The sequence below is a fragment of the Caloenas nicobarica genome, chromosome 14 (genome assembly GCF_036013445.1).
Source record: "Caloenas nicobarica isolate bCalNic1 chromosome 14, bCalNic1.hap1, whole genome shotgun sequence".
Taxonomy (NCBI): Eukaryota; Metazoa; Chordata; class Aves; order Columbiformes; family Columbidae; genus Caloenas; species Caloenas nicobarica.
Window position 1 is genome coordinate 15,746,158 of NC_088258.1, and position 17,146 is coordinate 15,763,303.

The window sequence follows — 17,146 nt, forward strand, 5'->3', positions numbered from 1 at the left end:
TCATCATAACATTTTGTTTGATCTTAAAGGTGGCTTGCACATTAGATACAAATAACTTGCAATATGAATTTCCTGAAAAATTTATTTTACGCTGTAATTTAGTGTCAAAGACTTGGAGACAACAGGAGTATATTTGAATTGTTTTACGAGCACAGTGTAATCACTGTGGGGTCTACTTACCTGTTTTCCCTTTCACTGAATAATATTTAGTTTCTTTTCTAAATCTTCTCTGCCTTTATAAGAGAGATAGCACTTATTAATATGACCCCTGGAGCAAACTATTGTAATTTAAGTTCCAACCCTTGATCTATATTCTGTGAGCTAAGGTGTTTTACCCGTGGCATCTACAGGGTGTTTCAAAAAGATGGACCCAACATGTTACAATTACACAAAAATTTACAAATGGTTTAATGAGTTATCAGCTTTTAGTAACCTTTTAGTAAATGGTCTCTGTTCCCTCCACCTGCTGTACAGACTGTAAGAGTTTCATTCACGGGCGGTTCGTGGTTGCAGAGATATGGTGATTTCAAATTGGGTCCATCTTTTTGAAACACCCTGGATTTGGCTATTCAGAAATGCCTATACGTGAACATCCCTGAATTTTGCGCATATAAACGTTTAGAAATGTGAGTAATTCTGCAACAGAGCACACACATTAGGTGCCCACGGTGGGTTACGGAGGAGTGCGTTGAGTTTTCACATGAAAAGCGGGTGTCTCCTGCATGTCACATCACTGCCAGAACAGTTCTTGTGGCAAACACCTCTTGGCCATTCGGAGCAGAATGTTCTCCAGGCAAACAGGTTGTCAGACATGTGCCATATGCACAACTTAATAATAAAATAAGTGGAAGGAACCAGTAATTTCAGCACTGAGTTGTCGTGACAAGCAGCTGTACTGTCCAAAAAGCAGAACTGCAGTTCTGTAAGTATCTCCATCTTACCAGGCAGACCTGAGAAGGAAGCAGAAGCAGCAGGACCTGGTGCCTCGTGTATAATCTCCCTTAGTGAGACTGCAGAGAGCAAGAAAGCCACGACCTGCAGTGGCCCTTGCTGAAGAGTCGGCACATCTATCATGCTCTCACATGAGGTAAGTATCGGTTTTCAAAGCTGATAGAGCTACGATGATGGGTGCCAAACCACACCTTTTCCTTACAGGTGGTTACAACAGCATGTGCTGTGCCGTGGCGTAACTCAGCCATCTCGATATGTCCATCTTTGTGCAGCTGCAGGCACGGAAAGCAGCAAACAAACCACTGATTCTGTGTGCGCGCGAGCGGTCACCGCTCAGTAGGCAGCACTCAGCATGCTCAGCAGCACGGCTCTGGAAATCGCAGGCAGCTGCTGGGGTTTGTATCATGGTGCTGATGTGGATGGATTGGTTTGCCAGCTCTTTTTCCTTCCGGTCCTTAAGTACATCCAAGCAGAAGTCATTATGAAGCCAAAACCATACATATGTAGAAGATCATTTCAAGATACTTCTGCTGTCTGCTACTGCAAAACTGCTGTTAGTTTGCTCACGAGGATTTTCCTCTGGCTCCATAGGGCTTCAGGAACCTGCCTTCTTGTCTTGCAAGGATGGGAACTTGTTTCCTAAAGGAGTATATTTACTAGATTCTCAATGAATCTTGCATCTTTTGGTCCTATTTATGGAGGTCTTTTGTTGTGATGGAATACCTGGGGCATAGATAAAAGTTGGTGCTTGAACCATTAAAAATGAGAGTAATTCTCAAGAGACTGTAAAGGAGGGATCATCTTCTCTGATTCAATAACAAGTGTTTGCAATTTGTTACCAGTTCTGTGGATTCAAAAGCTGTTAAAATGAGAAATCGTACAGTGTATGATGCAGTCATCTTTGCTGTACATGGACCTTACTCCTCCAAAAACTGTATTTCTCTTAAGGCACATCAAATATCTTGTCTGAATACTTCCTTTTCTTGTAGCACCTAAATCATAGCCAAGCAGGTTTTTGCACCCACTTTTGTTAATGCTTCTCTAAATACAGCAAGATTAATGATAGTTAGCAAGTTTGTTTGCTTAAATTTGTATAATTGTCTTTGGTTTATAATATCCTTGCTAAGCCTGTGGTGCTGACAGACCAGTTTCTCCCAGGTAAGCTGAAGCACTTCTCTGCTACCGCGGCTGTGGGAAATGCAGCGGGAAATGCAGGTGCCCTGTTCCCTTCCTCTCTCCCAACCCCCGGCACCTTGTTCCAAGGGTTTGGAGATTTTCTGCAGAAGTTCATCAAAATTTCACTGTCGTGCATGGGCATATGGCACCAGCTCCACCCAGCACAATGTTTTCTGTGGGATCAAGGGACACGAGCGCATTGGTGGCAGGAATATGACCTGCCGAAGCTGCAAACCCTGCATCTGACACAATATCGTAAACAATGTTCCCTGACACAAGAAGTTGTATTAAATCAGTTACCACAAAATGGCCCTGCTTACAAAGAACAGCCGCACTATTTCATGAGATAATTTTTACAGCAAGCTGAACTTGTATCAGAAGCTTAAAATAAAACTTCGTCATTAAAATACTGTATTTTCCAGTGTTAGGCAAAATGAAAGAGTATTGAAGTCTTCTTTAATAAAAAGCTTGTTATCATTTTGCAGCAAATGATAGTGATGTCTTAATAAAAGTTGAGACACATGGAAAATATTGCAGGTGGCTAGTGGAAGAAACCTTTACACATCTCTACTTTGCATTGGTGCGTCATTGCAATAAATGCAGTCTAAAAACCTCTCATGGTTTGAAAAACTGGCTAATCGTGTAAACACAACCTACAGTGCCACTCTTCATACAAAAGTCTCTTTTTTTTTTCCTTCTCCTCCCCTTCTTTTTTGGGTACCACCTATCATTTTCTATCAAGTGGGAAAACGACAAAAAAGCAAAACGCAGAATGAAAGCCCAAGCCAAAGAAACCAGTTCCTTCTGCATCTAAACAGCGCGCTATTTGCAGCAGTCAGTGGCAGGTTCTAACTTAGATAATCCAAAGTAGGTCACCTTCATGAGTCTTCTCTACTTCCCAACTTAGTATCTCAGAAGGAAAATAATATGATTTTTAGTTAATGAGAGAACATGAGAAAAAAAGAGCTGCAGGAAGCTGGGAACTGCAATATCTCCTTACTGAAGACAGAATGCCACATGGCAAGAACAGATGGGTAATCCTTCCGTGATTATCTTTGACCACTGGCTGAAAGAAAAAGCTGTCACAACACTGAGGGCTGTATATGAAGTACATATACATGACATTTCCCCTCTTTGGTAGTAAAAGGTTATATATGCTAAGAGATTATAAAGAGACGCTTTAATGGAATGAAGGGAATAATTCTTCCATTTTCCTTCACTTCCTAAGTGGACCGTATGCTAAGGTCCCGAGCTAAATTTATCTCTCAGAAGGAAGATGTGATATATATTCCAAGTACGTATTACATATTTTATATAAATTGAACATAGAAAACTACCTGCTTTTATTGTCCTTGACTATACTGACCCAGAAGTGAAAAATAAGGATTATTTAAGTTGCTAATTTATAGATACTGTTACCAGAATGAAATGTTGGTACTAAACATTTGGGTTTTGCATATACATTGACACCAGAGTTTGCATTTGAAAACGATTAAGTGGCAAAATGGAAGAAGAGTGGATTAAGAATGGCTTGCTGTGATCTCAATTTTTACAAAACCACCACAACTAAAGGCATTTCTTGCACACAATGGTCACATCTCCATTGACTTGAGTTCTGACAATGCACGCTGGGAGAAAACCTGGCTCTTGGAAGTCACTTGGAGAGTAGCTAGATATAAAATGAGTACGTGGCAAGGAATCTTGGGCCTTTGTTTATGAAGAGACGGAATAGTGAATAATCGTGGTACAGTATACCTGAGTGGTGAAGAAGGTTCATAAAAACCATAAAATGATTGAATTTGAGAACATAGAGTAAGGTAATGACAGTGCTGTGGTTCCAAAAAAATCAAGATACCTTTAACATATAGCAAGACACCAGTGTTTAAAAACAAGCTGTGAGTTGGGAACGTGTTGCAGAGCAGACACTGGACTGTAGTCTGAGATGGTGAAATTTTTATCAGCCTCTTGAACAGTAATTCCCTTCTCTGTTTTGCTCTTTCAGATTTGCCGTGTAGACCAGTGATACTGCCAGCCTGCCGGGGAAAAGGTATATGTCGTCATACGTACAACACTTCACTAAAATGATCAGGGGCGGAATGTTATTCCTGCTAGTGGTAGAAGGAAAACAAAAAAAAAAAAAAAAAAAGAATTTGCCACTTCAGGGGAGAAACCCAAACCTCAGGAAGATACCTCTACTGCTGCTGCCGATTACTCATAAAACATGGCTCGCGCTGGTGGCCTGTTTTCAATCTTTTCTATTCCTAAGATGCATTCCTTAGGAGTTACGATTTTTTAAAACCATAGGAATATACACAAATTTGCTAATTGTTCTGGATTCCTCACAGATTTTAAGGTTCAGTATATTAGAGATACCTATAGACAAATCAGTTCATTTCCAGACACGCCTTTTCCCCCTCCACCCTTATAACATATATCTGAAATCTAAATTTTGATGTGGTAGAGACATGACTGCTTTTAAGAAAAATGCAGATCTTCCCTCCGAAATAACTTAGTCTTTCACTGATTACAGAATGTGCTTCTAAACCGCCTGTGAGTCAGCCTGTGAGCTGGAGTTCAGATAAGCCTGCAGTGTTTGTTCACCAGATGGACTGCAAGCTTTGCAAAGTAGAGGAAAGGATATTGCTTATTAATATCGCTCTAAACTTCACTTATTTCTTTGTACAAAGTCTGGTTACTTGAGTAAATTTTAGACTATGTCTACACTGTAGGGAGGAGGAAATGTATTTTTATAAAAGGGAAGGTAAATGTAGCAAAGTAGATCAGAGTAAAAATTTTACTGGAAAGGAATATGGTTCTTTTTTTAGATCATTCCAAGTAGCCAAGATTGATACCCACCTCCTCTCAAACGGGCCCAGGCTGAATTTACATACCTATGCAGAGGTAAAAAATATTTAAGCCAATTATCTGTTAGGGATTTTAGAGCAAATTAGCCAATTCACGTTAGTTATCCTTGCTTAAAACACCGTCTCTTTGATAGTTACTGGATAAGTATTAGGATGGCTGCACTTAAGAACCTGTTTTTTCTCTTACATACTTTGTGCTAGATACTGTCTCACGTAACTTGGGCAACATCAAGAGTTTCTAGAGTGATAAACCTCTCAAATGTCCTCCATGTAGCCAGATATTTTCTGATGCAACACAGCTCACTCGAGCTGCCGTTATTCATGAATGTGATAATTAGAAAAGTCCATTTTATGGTTTTTAACTCTTATGTAATTTCTGATTGTAGTTTGTTCTCAGGATTTGTACAGTTCAGCTTTTCAGTTTTTGTGATTTTTCTTTCATCTTCAAATTCTCATGAAGTTCAGCCTTGCCCTTTTTCCTTTCCAGTTTGAATCAGCACAGGAAAGAAAATATAGTTAAATTATCCTCCATCTTAGTTCTGTTTGGCTGTTTTCTTTAGCAACAGAAGGATGTTGTGAGCAGTTAGCAGTCATTGGTCATAGCACAGTTTTAAAAATGAATGCAATACCTACTGCACTCTCCAGATTTTACATAAGCTGTACAAATACAGGGAAAAGAGGATGTTGTCAGAGGGAGCCCGCTCCTCTCCCCGCTCCGCTTTTTGCTTGATGCACAAGTGTCTCATGCTGAGGCTCCCATCCCACTTTACACTGAAGACTCAGATCTTTATTGCCTATAAATTACTGTGGTTTGGATACAAATCTCTCCAGACATGCCTTCAGTAGGACACGTGAGACCGAGCATGCTATGTCATTCCTCACTGCCTTATCAGTCAGAGTAATTATATACAGAGATTAGGAAAATCCACAGACATTTTCCGGTATAAAAATTGCCCCTGAAAATCTAGAGGTAATTTTCCAATGGGTCATAAATATTTTAAGAAACATGGATCACAATTTGGTCATAATTACTGCTTTGCTCCTTTTACAGAGAGCAGTGTTGCCCTGTGCTAAAACATTGCCTGCTTCAATGTTGCTTTTAGGGCTTTTAGCCATTTTAGGGCATCAGTTTGAATGTGTCTCCCATCTCACAATGAGATGCAGGATCGGAATCAGGCCTTGCGGTCTGTGGCTCTCCTGGTGATTTGGCCTGGTCAAAGTCAGTTTTTTCTGTCTCCGTGAGCACCCCCTGCCCTCTAAAAACCCAAGGGAAGGCTGCATGGGGCACTTAATCCCAAGTGGAAAACACTTTTATCTAGTATTTGTCAGCAGATTTGCTTGAGTGTATTTATAACGCCCAATTATTTGATAGTTCGGAATAAAAATGATCCATCAACTTCCCAAGCTGCGCAGACTCCGTCAGCATATTCAAGAACACGTGAACACATTCAATATTATCTTTTTTGTTTTATTTTGTTCAGACGGCTCACTTTACTGTACTTGTTTCATCGTTCTTTGGATCAGAAACTAAAGTACTTTGAATGCAAACAAAATCATGCTGGTCTCTGTAAATCCTAATTGGCTGTCATTTACAAAAAGCAACTGCCCTTATCAGAAGATATTATTTTTCACCTTTGGATTTGGTTTGTAAAGTGGAATTAGGCTTACAAAAAGAGGCACCGTGCAGGCAGATTAAAAAAGCTCCCTACTTCACTACTATCATCAGATAGTGAGATCTTTCAGGTTAGAAAGCCAATACTAGCTTGGGAGAGAAAGGCAGCTGAAGCCGTCCATTACGTGCACTTTTTTAGCCGCATTTAATGCCAGTCGCCTCGTGCCTGCGCTTGGCGCTTGCAGAGCGCGCAGGGCCGGGGATTTGCGCCATTTTTGCCCATGCAATGGTTTGCACGCGCTAGTGCCGGTGTCGTGCCCGGGGATGGCTGTTGGTCAGGTGGAGGAACCGGCTGTGCCCGTGCAGGTGTGTTCGGAGCAGCCGAACCACGGGCCGCGCGCCGTTTGAGCAGCGCTGGAGTTACGGCCTGCCTGAGGTGCGGCCCGGTCAATAGCTACGCAGCGGGGCAGCGAACGCGGAGTTGTTGATAGCCTATGGAAGTTCGTTGATGTCTGGACAAGGTTTCCTGTCACTGCGGAGCGCGAGCCGTGCCGCCTTTCTGCTGCGGCCATTTTTAACGCCAACAGCCGAAACGAAAAAGCCTCATCTGAAACAGCCGCAGGTCAGTTCCGCGCGAAATGGGTCCAAATCGGTAATTTAAAAATAATAATAATAATAATAAAAAAAAGGCGGAGCGCGAAGCCTGCCGGGGCCTCGTCGGGCGGGCGCGACGCGGGAGGCTGCGCGAGCCCGCGCTTTCCCGCCCGCCAGGTGCCGCCCGCCTCCCCAGGGCCGGTTCCCGCCGCGGGCGCGGCAGCGTTCCCTCAGAAGATGGCAGTCGCCGCCCGCCCCGCCGCCGGCCGCCCCCTCCCCGCTCCCGCCCGCCGTGAGGCGCGGAGCCGCCCCGGCCCAGCCCCTTCCCCTCGCGCAGGGCCGGCGCTCGCCCGCCCGCAGCAGCAGCAGCAGCAGCGGCCCCCGCTGCCGCTCCTCCTCCAGCCCACCCACCCTCCTCCTTCCTCTTCCTCCGCCAACCCCACCCCTCGCCCCGGGCTGGCCCGGCCGGGGCTGCCGCGCCGCCAGGGCTCCCCGCCGGCTTCCCCAGCCCCACGCGCCGCGCACACCTCCTCCGCCCGCCGGCCCTCCCTCCTTCCCACCTCCGCCCTCCTCCTGCTGACGTCTGGCTCTGCCCGGCTGAAAACTCCGTGCGGCGGCGGATGCGGCGGCTCTCGGGAGCGCGGCGGCAGCGAACATGGTGGCCGCTCCGTGCGCCCGGCGGCTGGCGCGGCGCTCCCGCTCGGCGCTGGTGGCGGCGCTCACCGTGCTGCTCCTGCAGACCCTCCTCGTCTGGAATTTCACCTCCCTCGACGCCGGCGAGGAGCAGCGCGGCGGCGCCGCCGGCCGCGAGAAGCGAGACCGCGGCGGAGAGCAGCGGGCGCACCCGCAGCGCCGCGGACCCGCCGCCCCGCACGGCAAGGCGATGGTAGGTGCGGGCGGGGGGGCGGCTGCCCCGGGCTCACGGCGCTTCTCGGCCGCCCGGGAGGCGCGGGGAAGTTGGGGCGAGGGAGGCGCGGTTCGCCCGGGGGCTCGAGTCCCCCCGCCCCGCGTGGGCGCCTCCCGCCGCCGCGCAGGTGCCGCGGTACCGGTGGGTCCCGCCGGGGGCCGCCGCCCGGGCTCGCAGCCGCGGCCGGGGTCCTGCGGCCGGGGTCCTGCTGCCGGCCCACGGCGGGAGCGCCCGGGGCTGCAGCGGCAGCGGACGCACCAGGAGGATCCTCTCCTCCTCTCCTCCTCTCCTCCTCTCCTCCTCTCCTCCTCTCCTCCTCTCCTCCTCTCCTCCTCTCCTCCTCTCCTCCTCTCCTCCTCTCCTCCTCTCCTCCTCTCCTCCTCTCCTCCTCTCCTCCTCTCCTCCTCTCCTCCTCTCCTCCTCTCCTCCTCTCCCTCTGCCCGCAGCGGCCGTATCAGCGTCCCCAACTTCCCCGCAGGGCCGCCTGCCCGGCACGGTCCCGAGGGGGTTTATTTCACTGCTACTTCATTTTTTTCCACCTGGAAACCGCACAGGCGCTAATTCTTTATTGCACAGCTCTGTTGGGCCCAGTAGGTGACAGGCAATGAAATCTAATGCAATCATTTTATTAACCGCTAATAACTCAAGGATACTGGAGCTGTGCCCTCTCGCCCTATTATTTTATTTTGCAAACTCCCAAGTTTTAATTTAAATTACTCGGGCCTGGAACTGCAAGGGGTTGCAAAGCTGGCCCTATTGCCAGCTATGTTTCGGGGTTTTCTAATAGGTACATGAAAAAGCAAATTAACAGTGTTCTTGGTCAATTAATACAAACCTCAGATATAGGTGTTGGTGTTCAGCTCAAGAGATGCTTCCTTTGGTTTTGGTTTAATTCTTTAAGCAGTAGGCTTATGTTAAATAAGTGTTACCTCGTAAACTGTGCATGCAGTTTTTTCCTGTTTCTGTATTTCTGTTTACAACCTGAGAGAGAAAGCAAGAGCTTGGGGCTCAGAGATGACTTATAAATGATTGTGGACGTTTCGGCCACAGGAAGGCTGCAGAGAAGTGTGCCCTGTGCACACGAGTGCTCTGTCACTGACATTTGGGACAACTTTTTGAAAGGTAGTATGTACCCATCCAGTGTGTGCAGATTCTGCTGTGCTTTCTAGATGTGAAAATTAAAATTCTTGCTTACTGAGCTAAATTTTTTTCTCTGCATATGGTTTTATCTTGGTATTTGCTGGGTTCATGAATGTACCGATTCAGGCTCGCTATTTTTCCTCCAGTACTCTGCCCTCTGCCTCTTTTCCTGTCTATGTAGGCTTTTTATTCTTTTGTGTTTCATTCTTCTCCAGCTTTTTCATTCTTGGTCTCTCCAGCGTGGGCTATGGAAGGGTGGGAGGTGCTGGTCTGGGGCAAGCCGGGGGCTGGGATGGGACAGGCTGTGCCGGGGGCTCCAGCCCCGCTCCCCAGCTCACCGGGCTTTCTAGGAAATAATCCTCTCCTGTGGGCTCCGGGGCAGGGTCGGAACCAGCACCGTTAGTGGTTGTCCTACAAACGTCCTGGCACAGCGTCCGGTTTGCGCCCGGTGCATTGGAACAAACGCTGAATTCAGGGCTGAGAGGTAATTGTTTCCGTGCTGGCAACACACGGACGTAGAATATGATTATTTTGATGCTGGCAGTAATGAATCACGCCTTTGTGCATACAGATATGATCAAAGACCTAAAGATGGAGCACTGGGGTTCCAAATAGAAAACATGTTTTAAAACACATGCTGAGTGTACTTATTTTCTCCTCGTTATCTGGATGACTAGTGTGGATCACACTGGGCTGTGCCACAGGGTCTGACATTGGTTTTAAAAAAACCCCCACAACACTCAAGATAAGTGACGGTGCGTTTGACAACCTGCTTTGTCAAGAAGTGACTGGGCAATACTTCTTCAAGATGACTTTATGGTACTTGTGGCTTTGCTTCGCCTGCAGGCTGAGAAGTGGCCGCCACCCTTAAAAATACTTTGTCAGAATGCAAAACCCCACACTTAAGCATCTGCCTATTGATTAAAATGCGCGCTTGGTGGAAAAGCGATAGGGAAATTGGGTTTGTGCAGATTTCTGCCTTAACAACCCGACAGCTTGCTTATATCGGTAGGTGAAGTTCCCAGGCATTCCTGACATGCAAGTGTGGATTTATCTAAACGTGTCTATGTTTCCTGTCTTTGAGGCAGCTCCAGTTTTGATTTCAGACTCAATTAATGAGGAAAATCTGTGTTTAATGGAATTACATGATATGGAATCAGTGTGAAAGAAGCTGCTTTTTTTTAAATGTTGCTTTGTTTCCACATAATAATGCAGTCTATGCAACCCAAGCGAAGTTGTTATCCGTCTCAGTCCAAGTTTCCCATAGTTTGTGTATGTCAAATTGTTTTGCAACAGTTGGAGAAGCTGGCTGGTGTGAGTACAGTAGTCCCATTATATCCAGATGACTTTGGGTTCAGCGCGTCTGAGAGGCCCTCCAAGGATTTGTCAAAGATTTCTAAGTCTTCCATTTTAACCAAAAAAGAACATTAATTTTAACGTGTGTTTGGCCTGTTAATAGAGTGATGTGTTTAATATATCTTTGAGGAGTATTCTGGCGAAAGGTCACTAGATGTTTGCCTGCGATGTAGTATCTGATTCCTTCACTCTGAAGAGAGTCTTTAATACATGGATGTCCTGATAACTGCCTTTCCATGAACATTTATACTAAATTAAGTTACACAAACCGAATTTTGGACACACTGTAGAAAATGGCGCTTCTCAAACCTATGTCTGAAAGTTGCCATATGAACTCACCGTGTTTTTATTTGTCTTATTTTTTCTTTGTCTGTGACCTGTGTACAAGACTAAAATGGTGGTGTGTATTTTACTTTACTGAGCTGGACGTAAGCAGTGTGAGGATTTAGTAATTTGTGCCTGTGGGAAAAGAAATGCAACGCTTTGTACCAGGTGTTTAAGAGGTATTTAGACTTGTATTAAATGCTGTCAGATACGTGTAATAAGCAATTTCATTTGGAAAATGAAATATCATCATACCATAGAAAAAAATGTTGCCACTGTACCTGTGCATAATTGAATATGAATTGCCAGCATGGCAGGAAGAAACAATTTTGAATTGAGCTATTTTGCAACTGAAAACATTTACTGTGCTAGATCCCCTGGCCAGCTACAACTGGAGCTTTCATCACTCATAAGCAGTTTCCTGCAGTTGTTCCACACTGAATTAAACCAGGTTATAGATATCTTTCAGGGAGTATTAATTGTATTGATAGCAGTGACTTCAGTGGGTGCTTGCAACCATGTATGATTTTTGCAGCTGTTCAGCACCCTTTGCACAAGTGTTTTTCATTCGGCGAAAGTCGAGCATCGAAAGCAAGCAAGAATATTATAAGTGACCATCTGAGAAGGGGTTGATTTAAGGGTCTTTATCTTTGGAAAGTACGCAACAGCTTTTTGTGAAAATACCGTAAGCATGCTGCTTAGTCTCAGGCTTTTTTAACGCGGCCTGCTAGCGATGGTGGAAGGGGCTTGTTGGTGATGTTGGAGCCAGAAGGGAAGAAGAGGGAATGTAAATCCCCGCGTCAGGGCTGCTGGTGATGTGACAGCAGAGCATCTGCCGTGGCCTCAGCTCGTGCCCAGCGCTGCCCGGAGCGGCAGCTGCGCGCCGCAGTGATGCGCTCGCCTTACCCAGCTGCGGCCTCTGCCTTGGAATTAGGCGTCGAAGGCAACGGCTGTGGGTACGTAATGCTGCTTTCTGCCCCGTGGCACATTTTCTTCATTACTGCCTCTTTTACCATACAGGAAAAATGCCAGTGCATTGTTACTGTGTCAGCTGAGTGAAATATAGCTCTTGCCTGCTGGGGTGGGATGAAAGCATTTCTTTAGTCTGAAATTTTGTGTATTCATTTTAAAGAAATGGCATGTTTCTTTCAGCATGAAGCTGTCAAAGGAACCAAACATAACTATCGATAGCTCGAAGTGTTCAGAACTGTAAAATGAAAAGAAACTCTCGCATGTTTGGGGACAGTAAGAATTATCTGTTTTAATTCCAAGCAAAAGTTAGGCTAGGGAGGACAGTCCTGAGGGTCACTGCTGCCTCTTCTTCTTATTTTCATTTCTGTACTGGGAAATGTGTTTCTCCTGGGAATGTGGAGAATGAGGCTGGGTCCAGAGCTCCTCCGTGGCTTGGTCAGCTAAATGTGCTCAAGCAGGTTATATTTCTTATTGCTTGTTCCTCCTGGTGCTCTAAAGTGATGTGCGCTGAGCTCCACCGGGTTAAAGATGCAAGAAGCCAGGAGTAATTACAATGTGTGCCTAAACTCTGTCATACCTGTTGGTTGCTGAAACTAGGTAAGGCATCCAGCTGCTGTTCTACTCAACCCTGGCAATTATAAAAACTATGATCAGTTGTTGTAACTGAATGCAAAGTAGCAGCAATTCTATAATGCTGGAGAAAACTAGGGGAATTGTACAGGAAAGAAAACCCTGGAAACTTTACTCTGCTTTCTCTAAAATCAATGCATCAAATATTGTCCCCCGCCTTTTCCAAATGCTTCCCCAAAGTAAGAATGGTGCAGAATTCACCTTGCATATCAAACTTGGTGTTTTTTCAGGTTTGGAAATAAGAGAGTTTTCTTCTGGAGAATATTTGTCTCTGTAATGTTTGCATTCTGCAGGTGGATTCCCAGCAGTGTTTTGCCAGAAACAAACCCACAGACCTACCCTCTGCTGCACATCCATGCGTTATCCATGTGGGAGCTGCTTAACGAGGGAGGTTCTGCACAGCATGCAGGTCCCAGTGGAGCAGCCGTGTTAAAATGTTGCTTTACACTGGGCTGGTAGCAAGGTGGGCATCAAAGGAGGGAGCTCCTGCCTTGGGCTGCTGCTGGAAGACTCAATGTAGTTGCTGGGAGTTCACTCTACAAAGTTGTGCTTAAGCATAAATTAATTTGCTAAGCTCCAGAAAACGAGATTTCAAGAAAAAACAAACAAACCCAACCAACCAACAACAACAAACACCAAAAAAACCCCAAAACAAAACAAAAAAACCACCCTGAAGTATTTCACCTCTAATTTATCCTTTTTGCTTAAATTGATGAATGTATAGGTTCCATATATTATGACACAACCAGATGGTACCTGTTTAAACATCTTCGCCTCTAAGTAGCTTGTTGATGCAGACATGTGGCCTCAGTAATTACAGCTCTGAACACAAGAAATAAGTGGAAAAAGGTTTTCAGAAAAATTTCCAGACCTGAAAGGTCCAAGAGAGCTTAATGTGAGCTAATTGTTTACCTGTTAAACTTTGGTCCAGTGCGAATCAAGCTCTATAAACTGGGTTCTCGCTTGTTTTAGTACACCTGCTGGTCTCGGTGAAACAGCTCAGTTGAGGTACCTCAGGTCGTGAATAAAATTAATGGCATTGAGCTATTATGTGGCCAAAAATGATATATTTCTTAGCGAATGGATCCATAGTACTGACTTGACCATCAAGTACAGTTTTGCTTGTTAACGGGAGCTTAATCATGCTGCAGTAAAGCTTTAATAACTATTGAAAAGGAAAATGGAGACAACTGATGATTTTGTAATGGGAAAAGGGGGAAACAATACATCTGCAGCTAGAAGCTGCATAACGATTTTTACAAAGTCTTAGCACTTAACAAGGCACATGTTAATAAAACAAACGAATCTTTTTCACTAACAGAGAACTAATGTATGCATTATTTAAAAAGAGTATTAGAACCAGATTAGATTGATGGACTCCTGCAGCGTTTACCTCGTTAAGCATCTTTTCTGTGAGGATGTGGGAAGGTATTATATGAAATGAATCTGTGTTAATTGGTTATGCCATCGGAAGTCTTTTTCAGGCCACGGGTGTATTTTTGTTGTGTTGGGTTTTTATTCTTTAATGTATGATGGGATTTTGCAGATGTTCCCTTTGAAAGAGAAGCATTTTCATTTTTTACGAAGATACGACCAGCTGTCGTACAAGAGACATACAAATCCCATTTACTTCTTGTCAGCTATTGCAAAACAGGTACTTTTTGGTGTAAGAGGCCCTTGTTAACCTGCCACATGTCTCAGTTGTACTGAGAAATATTTTTCAAAATATGTTTTTCCCTTCAGTATTGAAAGTCCATGATATGTGATACAGCATCTTATTAGTGCTTGGTGAAGGGACAGCAGTACAATAAAAACATGAAGTGAACTTAATTTGTAGGAACAGTCAAATTATATAACCTCGAGGATTAGTTGTAATCAAATACTTCCTGAGTTTTTTTTTTAAAGTGTTAAAATTAGGGCTGGCATTTCACTGGAACCTTTCCAGTGACTCTTTAAATGGGATACAATGTCCTGCATTTTTTCTTGTAATCGAGGCAGATGAGGTGTCTGGTTTGGGCAGGTGCAGGAGGATCCCTGCGTGGATACTCGCGGAGTGCATGAGTGCTGCTGTGTGTAACTGCTCGTGTTACTGCACTTCGAGAAGAGTGGCACTTTCAAGTGTTTGAGTCTGATTTTTTGACTTGGGAGCCTCAGTCCCTCTTAATTTTTTTAAGTCATGGTGGGCCTTTGATGCTGTGCCCCAGAGGATGTGTTGAACAGGAGGGTGCTCTGTGGGAGCAGGGAGATTCGGAGTCCTGGTTCCCTCCTTCCATCAGTAACCCCTTGACATGTGTGGCAAAGTGTTTAGAGCCACATAGCTACAAGTGACATGTAGTTTTTGGGTTTTCAGTTATTGGCTGTCCAGACTTAGTCCTCTTTAGTCTGATAACTGTATATATATACATTTATCTTTTTTTCCCCCCCGCCTCCAGAGGAGCTGAGCTCTGTCTTGTTCCAACTTTATTTGTCCTTTTTGTGTTTGGTGCTGGTGATTATGGCTGTCCCCTTTTGGGCGCTTAAGCCTGAGCTGAATCTCACAAACACTGGGATGCTAAATTCAGCCACTCTGAGGCCTTCTAATGGATGGAGATGAGTGCCTCCAGAGGGCAGTTCTGGTTACTCAAGGTCTGAATCTGTGCAAAAGCCTCCTCCTCTGTGCCGGCGAGAGAGGGGGCCCGTGGCAGCGATGCTCGGGTACGTGCAGTGCCATTGTAGGAATCCATTCCTTCATACACAGGCCTGGCGTATCTCTTCCCCAGTCTGCTAAGCGTGCTTGTTTTTAACTTCCCATCTTTCACAGAAGTGGTGTGGGTTTGAAGTAATCGGTCCTTGTGAAATAGTTTGAGATCTTCAGCAAAGACTGGGACCAGCTTGTCAGCTGCCATGCGTTGGTGTGGCTCCATTAAAGTCAGTACAGACCAGCTGAGGATTCTGGACCTGCAAATGTAATTATTGTTATAATAATAGCGTCAAACAAGTAATCATTATTTTTACTCTCTCTTTTCATTTCAAAATGGGAAAATGATTTCCTCTTGGATCAGTGAAAGTAATTTACATTATGCACAATAATGGTCTACATGGAAATATAATTATTATTCATTTGTATGGCACCATCTGGGCACTAGAAGCCTTACAGACACATGTGGGGAAAGGTCCTTGCCTTTAAGAGCTTGCAGGCTGAATGGCAAGTATAGCTGCTAGCACTTAACAAGAGTCATGAGTGTAACTTGTGCAGTATTACCATCAGGGACCTGTTCAGCACAGGGCTCCCGCAAACTTTCGTCAGTGATTTCCACTCGCTGATCAGAATTTCTCTGTGATTATCACTATACAGCCTAAGGGTAGGATGACTCAAAGGACTGATTAGCGTGGATGGATCAAGAAAGAAATCAGCAAGAGGCTAGTATTATAAATGGGCTGCCCAGCTGTTTTCAGGCAGGTAAAGGAGGTTTCCAGGCTTTACTTGGAAGCAGAAATTGGTCTTGATGCCCTGTGGACCTGTGCCTCTATGGACTTGCTCCCAAGCTTTACATCAGACATAGGACTGAAAGCTTTACTGATTTTGAGTAGAAGTGAGAAGAGCAGGCTTTCTAATTGTGTGGATATAAAAATTGAGCAACATGCAAAGTTGCCTAAACTTCTATATGGTGTAACCTTACTGAGTTCATCTTTTTATGTGAAGTACCAAAACGGTCAGTGGAGGATACTTAAATCATGTGACTTCTTATTTTTAGAGATGATTAGAGGATTCCTTCAAGGGATGAGCTATTTATAGCATGTCTATAATTGGCTGCTTTTTTATGGTAATGAAATTAAACTTCACAATAAATGAATATCAGTTTAGTAAAAAAAGTTAGCTAAAAAAGATTTTGCAGTAGTGCGTGGTTGACTCTGAGGTCAGATCTTGTCCACTTCCCACATATATTTTGTTTTCTAGCTACTGCTCTATTGCTGTTCTGTTATATTATTAGAGAGTAAGTGGGATGCTTATTTAAAACGATTCTACAAAGCTGAATGACACAGCAAACTTTAGTTTAACTTGGATTTGGTCGAATGAGTCACGGGCACTCATTTTTCCTGCATATCGCAGCCTCTGCTTGCCCTTCAGATGTACTTTTTGGTTCAGTTATGATGGTGGAGTCCGAGTGTTTTCCTTAGAGTTGATGCTGTTTGCTGACTTTTCTTAATGGTGCGTTTTGGATTTCATGCTCTCTGAATGTCTGAGAGGTCTTTGGTTTTGTTCTTAAAACTCGGCCTGTTTGTAGTTGGCTTTGTTTCTTATAATTGCTGTCTTTGATCCAGGAGGAAACACGCTTTGTTAAAACGTCATATTTGAAAGAAAAAGCGATGGAAGTTGTGGCTGTATTGACTAAAGTGAAGCAAGTTCCCTGAAATCATATCCAGTCCATTGAGCCTTACTCAGGAGATAAACAAACCTGAAAAATGACATTTCCATGGCAACTTTTTGATTCTTCAGAAACGTGCAACCACACGTCACAGAGGCACGTGTTCTGGCTGTGAAGTCACCGGGCTGATAACTGGCCACCCTCGATGAAGAACCCTATAGCTGCCAGAGTCATTAGTTATCTTTGTAACTGAGGACCCTCTTCCTCAGTCTGG

The 17,146-nt window shown here is 44.6% G+C and overlaps 1 protein-coding gene across 1 annotated transcript in view; it reads left to right on the forward strand.

The window, feature by feature from the left end:
* Window positions 1-7,845: 7,845 nt before the first annotated feature.
* Window positions 7,846-17,146, forward strand: part of XYLT1 (xylosyltransferase 1) — a 205,149-nt gene continuing 195,848 nt past the window's right edge. Inside the window, exon 1 of the mRNA XM_065644733.1 lies at window positions 7,846-8,083. Coding sequence (XP_065500805.1) covers window positions 7,853-8,083 — 231 coding nt within the window. The 5' untranslated portion in view covers window positions 7,846-7,852. The remainder of the gene's footprint in view (window positions 8,084-17,146) is intronic.